The sequence below is a fragment of the Leucopleurus acutus genome (assembly GCF_964270905.1).
Source record: "Leucopleurus acutus genome assembly, chromosome: 15".
Taxonomy (NCBI): Eukaryota; Metazoa; Chordata; class Mammalia; order Artiodactyla; family Delphinidae; genus Leucopleurus; species Leucopleurus acutus.
In genome coordinates this window covers 79,224,594-79,232,204 of record NC_139157.1, presented here as the reverse complement: position 1 = coordinate 79,232,204, position 7,611 = coordinate 79,224,594, and the positions used below count along the sequence as shown (strand labels likewise).

General features: G+C 44.1%; 1 protein-coding gene across 1 annotated transcript; it reads right to left on the bottom strand.

The window, feature by feature from the left end:
• Window positions 1-3,970: 3,970 nt before the first annotated feature.
• Window positions 3,971-7,320, bottom strand: EEF1A1 (eukaryotic translation elongation factor 1 alpha 1). Its single transcript, XM_082855992.1, has 8 exons — window positions 7,256-7,320; window positions 6,228-6,405; window positions 5,774-5,953; window positions 5,360-5,656; window positions 5,132-5,282; window positions 4,787-5,043; window positions 4,467-4,701; window positions 3,971-4,379 (listed from the first exon to the last, which is right to left on the bottom strand). The coding sequence occupies exons 2-8, from the start codon at window positions 6,369-6,371 to the stop codon at window positions 4,255-4,257; spliced, it is 1,389 nt and encodes a 462-aa protein (XP_082712118.1). The 5' UTR covers window positions 6,372-6,405; window positions 7,256-7,320; the 3' UTR covers window positions 3,971-4,254.
• Window positions 7,321-7,611: the final 291 nt, after the last annotated feature.

Here is a 7,611-nt window from a genome sequence, read left to right as displayed (position 1 = left end):
ACTTCGCAAAACAGTTCAGCAGTTTCTTAACAAAGGTAAGGTATATGCTTGCCAACAACTAAGCAATCCCACTCCTAAGTATTTAAACAAGTAAAATGAAAACCTATAGTCACACACAGACCTATATGTGCATATTTATAGCAGTTTATTCGTAATTAATCCAAAACTGGAAACAACATCCCTCAGCTGTAAACAAATTTACAGTCATTAAAAAGGAACAGATTACTGATATATGCCAAACAGATTAATCTCAAATGCATCATGCTAAATGAAAGAAACCACTCAAAAGGCTACATACTGTATGAATCCAGGTATGTGACATGGCTGCAAAACAAAATTATAGGCACAGAATATATGTCAGTGGTTACCAAGGGTTAGAGGAAAAGAGGGGCTGACTACAAAGGGGCACAGAGGAATTTCGGGGAAGGGGAGGGGTGATGGAAGTACTCTATATACCTTGATTGTGAACTGCATTTATCGAAATTTGCAGAACTACATACTTTAAAAGGGTGAATTTTAGTGTTGTTACCTCAATTAAAAAATGGGGAAAACTTCTAAATCTCTTGCTTACTAAGTTTCCTAATAACTCTTTGCTTACTTGTAATTACTGTGACATTAACAGTTTTCTAATACTCTTGCTTACTTGTAATATTAACTTAACAGTATCTTTGTTGTCATGTTTTTCCCACGGAGACCACAAACTGAGCTCTAAATGCTTAAGAGATACACGGGCCTGCTGAGGGCTGTCCAAGGTAAATGATAATTTCACTCATTTCTGATGACTGCAGGACTACAGCATAACCTTCTATTTAGAAAAGGACAAAGCCATATGACCTTTTCAAGGTTTCCACTGGATCAGAGGTCAGTGATCTTTCAGGAGCCATGTAGCAATTTCCTAACAAAGTTTTCTTTTTTCTAAATCACTATCAACTGAGCAAGCAATGTCAAACTTCAATTGTAGTCTTAACTAGTCTTGGAAGTTCCCAGAGGCTGGCAAATAACAGAGGACCCCGATGAAGTGAAAAAAGAACACAAGTCATGAAATGTAAAACCAGATCAGGAAAAGAAAATTTCAGGAAGGTTAAAAAAAAAAAAGGAAAATACATCTTATTCTTCCCTCTGTCTCATGAAAGTGCATGTTCTCCCCCAATCACAGGATTGAGCACTCATGCTGTTCACTCCCTTCAAGACACAGTTCCTAACTGTAATGTAACTTTAATTCTCTACTATACTTATTTCTGCAGCATTTCACAATGACAAGCATCATCTATCAATGAATAACATGAAAGTGCATCTTGACACACAAGAAATTAGTTGTCACCCCTTTTCTACAGTTGCCCATTTCAGGAACTGTGAATATACAGCCAGGAACAGCTTCTTCTTGAGCTCAGTGCTCAACTCAGCAGAAAAGTTAACTAAGGTAAATACATTTTAATAAAAAGAAAACCCATAGTCCTGTCCTGGTAATATTCAAGATTTTTACACCACATTCTGCAAATTACTGAAAATCAAGAACTCTTCACCACTTAGGCAGTTAGCCTTTGTTGGGCACATCAGACAGAACTCAAATAACCAGATGAATTGCTCTTGCTCTTGAAAAAGCTGCATCTTCAGAAACTGCATCTAACATCAGACCTCAGAGTCACTCTCCTAATTTGGCAATTTATTATTGACACTTTCCAACAAGATTTGTAAGGGGTAGTCAATTTACACTTTTGTCTAAAAAAGAACATTTAAAACAAATATTCAAAAAACTAAGGTGATTTCAGTTGTTTTGAGGGCCACGGGAATATTTACACATCAGTCTCCAGTTAAAACATTTTGAAATTACCACACTGAAACAGATTAATTAGTTCAGAGTAAGTTGTGTCATCCAGATAGCTGAGCTCTTGATGCATCTGAGATTTGAGATAAATTATCAATAATTCACTGTAGGAGAATTATAAGCATAAAATTATTGAGTTCTGATCTAGCCAAAACTCACTTATTCTAGACTATTCTGGGAATATAGGGCGAGTATTCACAATACTTTTTTGAAAATGAGATACACATTACTGGCAATCTGTTAAACTCCTGAACCAAAATGCCTTTCTCACTTTTCATATTCTGAAATCACACCAGAATTCCTGGCAACAAATTTCAACAAGATTCCATCTGAGAGTCCTTACACTGTTATTTCAACAGCTGGCCAATGTAGAATGTGGTTTAGGGACTTCTCTGGTGGTCCAGTGGTTGAGACTCATGCGCTCCCAGCGTAGGGGGCGCAACGTGCCACAACCAAAGGTCCTGCATGCAGCAACTGAAGATCCTGCATGCCCCAACTAAGACCCAGAGCAGCCAAATATTTAAAAAAATAAAATGTGGTTTAAGGTCAAGCACCAGTTTGTTTTATAAATCTGCTGGTTAAATCAGCTCATATACATGGAAAGGCAATTAGTGGAAAAAATTCAAGTGAGCAAAACACTCCTTCAACCAGAACCTAGAAATCCAAGTTTCAAACTGTAGTTACCAGTAGGTGGTGCTCAAAGAAATTACATACAGACTAGAATCCCATGTAGTATGCAAACTGCCCTACTCTCCCATTCCTACTCTTCCATTTAATGAAAAGCAATTTTCTGCAGTGAAAATTGTGGTTAAGTCAAATCCCTTGGTAAATCCTACAGCTGTTAGATATGCGTCTATCAGCTACCATTTATACTAGCCAGCAATGCTTAAAAATCCTATTCTTGCCTCTGATCTTCATAGTAAACACTATTACTTGTCAAAACATTAAGGGGCAAGCTGGGGACAAAATCTTTTTAATCATTTAGAGCCCTTACCAAGGGCCTCATGTATAAGTGAGAAAGCATTTTACCCAGGAAAATTCAAAAAGAAAAAAATGCTCCAATTGCAGTTAATTCACCTGTGTACACCCTACAGGATGCTTTCTATTAGCCAAAAAAGCCTGTAGGATTATGTATCTGGTGATTTCACCAGTTCCAGCTACCTTCTCTTTCATATCCTAAAAGCAAAGATATCAAACACAGAATTAGACTGTTTCCTCAAATGCACAAGTGTTTAGATTCACCAAATATCAAAACCAGGTATTTACATCAGACAGTTGTCAGTTATACCCTAGATCAATTACTATTAACTGCGACCACCTAGTTTTTCCCCTTTGTGACCAGTCCCTTGCAATTTACAGGTTACCAAATTATTATAGTTAAGAGCTATTTTCACCCTGCCCAAATGTCAAATTTCAGCAACTTTCAAATTATAATCTTCCAATGTTCCTTTCCAGTAAGTACTTTTTAAAATGGAACTTCATAAAACATTTTCAAACTAGAATTTAAGCTTCGCCTACACTCAGTCCCAAACGGACCTTAGTATTTACGATCATACCTCTTTAAACTGTTTTAATCTCCCGGGTGGCAATGTTCTTCTCTTTACCCAACCTTGCTCATTAGATGAAAATTCCTATAGAAAGTGAATTTCTATTTAAGTGACAGGAAACACACTTAGCTTCCAACATCTTTTATTTTTTCCTAGAATCTGGATACAATAACTCTAGCAGGGCAGTGCTCAATACTACTTAGGCTTCACATTTTAGGTTAATTACTTGAATATTGTAAATGTGAATGCACTTTCCCATAACTGGGAACTTAAGTTTGATGTAACTCATTTACTCAATACTTACGTAACCATACAAAATTTTATATGCAACATGAGCTTTCATATTATAGAATTTGACCTTCTTACAAACTAGCTTATGTAACAGTTTGCTTATCCTGTGTTGTACCAACGCATTTCTATGACTTACTTCAACAGGTGAATTCTCCTTACACAAGGGTAAGAAACCTGAAGCTCCAACCCATAAATATAAAATTCATTTTTTCAGCAGACTTAATACCAGAAATAGATTATGGACAACTCTTACCTAAGTAGTTAGTACTATAGGAAGTTACAGTGTTGACCAAAAGAAAACACAGGCTTCTCATTAAACTTTTTTAATGGGTCTCAAATTCTGTGACAGATTTTTGGTCAAGTTGTTTCCATTAAAAAGTACTGATTTTAAAAACTAATAACTTAAAACTGCCACACACAAAACAAATGGTCCACAACACATTCTCCTTTCCTTCTGAAGGTTTTACGATGCATTGTTATCATTAACCAGTCTTTTGCTATTAAACTTAAATGGCCAATTGAGACAAACAGTTCTGAGACCGTTCTTCCACCACTGATTAAGACCGGGGTGGCAGGTATTGGGGATAATATTCATTTAGCCCTCTGAGCTTTCTGGGCAGACTTGGTGACCTTGCCAGCTCCAGCTGCCTTCTTGTCCACTGCTTTGATGACACCCACAGCAACCGTCTGTCTCATGTCACGAACAGCAAAGCGGCCTATTAAAACAAATATTACCATTAGAAACACTTTTTCCCCCCAAACCTTTAGAAAAGTTTTTAATTACACCAAAAAAGCATCCTTACCCAGAGGAGGATAGTCAGAGAAGCTCTCAACACACATGGGTTTGCCAGGAACCATATCAACGATGGCTGCATCACCAGATTTCAAGAATTTGGGGCCATCTTCCAGCTTTTTCCCAGAACGACGATCAATCTTCTCCTTCAGCTCAGCAAACTTGCAGGCAATGTGAGCCGTGTGACAATCCAGCACAGGTGCATAGCCAGCACTGATTTGGCCTGGATGGTTCAAGATAATCACCTGGAGAGAAGACTTGCATTTAATGAGTCTCAAAGACACTTAAAGACTTACAGCAGTAAATAAAAACCTGTCACTTCAGTGTTACCTGAGCTGTGAAGCCAGCTGCTTCCATCGGTGGGTCATTTTTGCTGTCACCAGCTACATTGCCACGACGAACATCTTTGACAGACACGTTCTTGACATTGAAGCCCACATTGTCCCCAGGAAGGGCTTCACTCAAAGCTTCATGATGCATTTCAACAGACTTCACTTCAGTTGTCACATTGACTGGAGCAAAAGTGACCACCATGCCAGGTTTGAGAACACCAGTCTCCACTCGACCCACAGGGACAGTGCCAATACCTAAAATGTTTACAAACAATAATAAATACCTCGTATGAAGAGACGTCATAGCAACCCAAACAGGTTCTAATCGTAACGTTCAACTTACCACCAATTTTGTAGACGTCCTGAAGGGGCAAACGCAAGGGTTTGTCAGTTGGGCGAGTTGGTGGCAGGATGCAATCCAGAGCTTCAAGCAGTGTGGTTCCACTGGCATTGCCATCTTTACGAGTGACTTTCCATCCCTTGAACCACGGCATCTAAAACACAAGACAGTCAGTGCTACCATCAAACGCGCCTTTCTGGGACAATCCTAAAACTCTTGAAAATCACTTACGTTAGCACTTGGCTCCAGCATGTTGTCGCCATTCCAGCCAGAAATTGGCACAAATGCTACCGTGTCTGGGTTGTAGCCAATTTTCTTAATGTAGGTGCTGACTTCCTTTACAATTTCCTCGTATCTCTTCTGGCTGTATGGTGGCTCGGTGGAATCCATTTTGTTAACTCCAACAATTAGTTGTTTCACACCCAGAGTGTAGGCCAGAAGGGCATGCTCACGGGTCTGCCCATTCTTGGAAATACCTGCTTCAAATTCACCAACACCAGCAGCAACAATCAGGACAGCACAGTCAGCCTTTGAAAGAAAACAAGGCCACATCCTGTTAAACAAAAGCTCTTCAAATGGAGAAACTCATGGCTTTGCCAATGCAGAAGACAGGCCCAATTATTTTCAGTTTTTAATCCTACAAACCTGGGATGTGCCTGTAATCATGTTTTTGATGAAGTCTCTGTGTCCTGGGGCATCAATGATGGTCACATAGTACTTGCTGGTCTCGAATTTCCATAGGGATATATCAATGGTGATACCACGCTCACGTTCAGCTTTCAGTTTGTCCAAGACCCAGGCATACTTAAAGGAGCCCTTCCCCATCTGAAAGGATTAAGGATGGTTACTTGGTAACTAAAACTCCAGCATGAAATCCCTTCCCCCCACTTATTCCGAAGAAATGCTGCATTCCACTTAATATCGCTAAACTTGGGCGCATCCGCGTTTTTCTTGGAAGTTCGCGTTCCATGACTTGACCGCAAACTCCGCAACGTACCTTAACTAGTGCAAGTCGGATCTAGACCAGGGGCCAGTTTCTGGAAAATTACCACATAACGTACTTGCAGACAAGCTCCTTACACCATCCTGTTTCACCTACCTCAGCAGCCTCCTTCTCGAACTTTTCAATGGTTCTCTTGTCGATCCCACCACATTTGTAGATCAGATGGCCAGTAGTGGTGGACTTCCCCGAATCTACGTGTCCAATGACAACGATGTTGATGTGCGTCTTCTCCTTTCCCATTTTTGCTTAGGTTTAATGGTGGTTTTCACGACACCTAAATGGGGGGGGGGGCGAACCCTTCAGATCACTGTCCCGGAGGCTCGGGGAGAAGCCACGATGCCAACTGCAAGCAGAATCATAACCGGCGCCCAGCTGACCCAACTCTGGTCAACCATCGAACGTGGCGGGAACACCCCCCCATCGCGAGGAAGGGCGCCCCTGGAGCCGCGAGGAACCGAGGTGCCAGGACAGCGCCCGTCCGCCGCGAGTTCACAGGAAGCAGCGCCGGGCAGGCATCGACCCGATGCCTTTGTGTGGTGACTCACCCGCCGCTCCCTCCCGGGCCGCCGCGTCCTCCATTTTGAGGCCGTGCAGCGGGGCCGGGGAGCGGCCATCTTTCCGCGCACGCAACTGGTGCCGGGCGGGGCGGCGCTCGGCTCGCCCTGCCGCCGCGGCTCGCGGGCCCCGCCTCGCCCCAACGAGGCTGCGCCGGCATGTGCGCCGGCCAGGCGGGCCCGCTGCCCTCTGCGCCTCGCGGCGCCCCCCCCCCGAAACCGACGAGCGCCGAAAAGCCTGTCCTGTCAGACCCCGGCCGGCCTCGACTGAACTGCCCAGAACGGAAAAAATCCGCGGCCGCTTGAATTAAATAGCGGGGGCGGACGAGGCGGGCGAGAAGGCGCGGCGGGATCCCCACACAGCGGCCACAACGTCCCTGCCAGGCCTCCACCGAAGCACGAGGCCAGGGGGTTTCGAAAAACCGCCAAGGCCTCGAACTCTACCCGCACCCAAAATTCGGCTTCAAGAACATGGGGAGGGGGCCCAAGGGCCCGGTGGGAGAAAAAAGCACGCAAAGGCCGCGGCCGCCCGCCGAGGCGAGGCCCACGGAAGCCACACCCGGAACTCACCTGTATCCCGGCGGCAAACCCGTTGCGAAAAAGAACGTTCACGGGGCCTACGGCACTTATATATGGTCCTCCCCCACCCTCGGGAAAAGGGCGGAGCCAGCACACGACACCACTTTCCCAGTTTACCCTGCGCCACCTCCACCAGGCACCCATTCGATCGCCGTCCCCTCCCCCCATTTCTCGGGGACCGTGGGCGATGTGCGCTCAGCCCACTGACGAGCACACGGTGTCTCGCGCATGCTCCTCTTGACCCAGAGGATGACGAGAGTGTGTGGGAGGGGGGCGGGGACGAGCGCTCCCTCGGCTCCAGGTTCGTGGGAGTTTATCGACGGTCCCTGGGATTCCCCCGGGCAGAG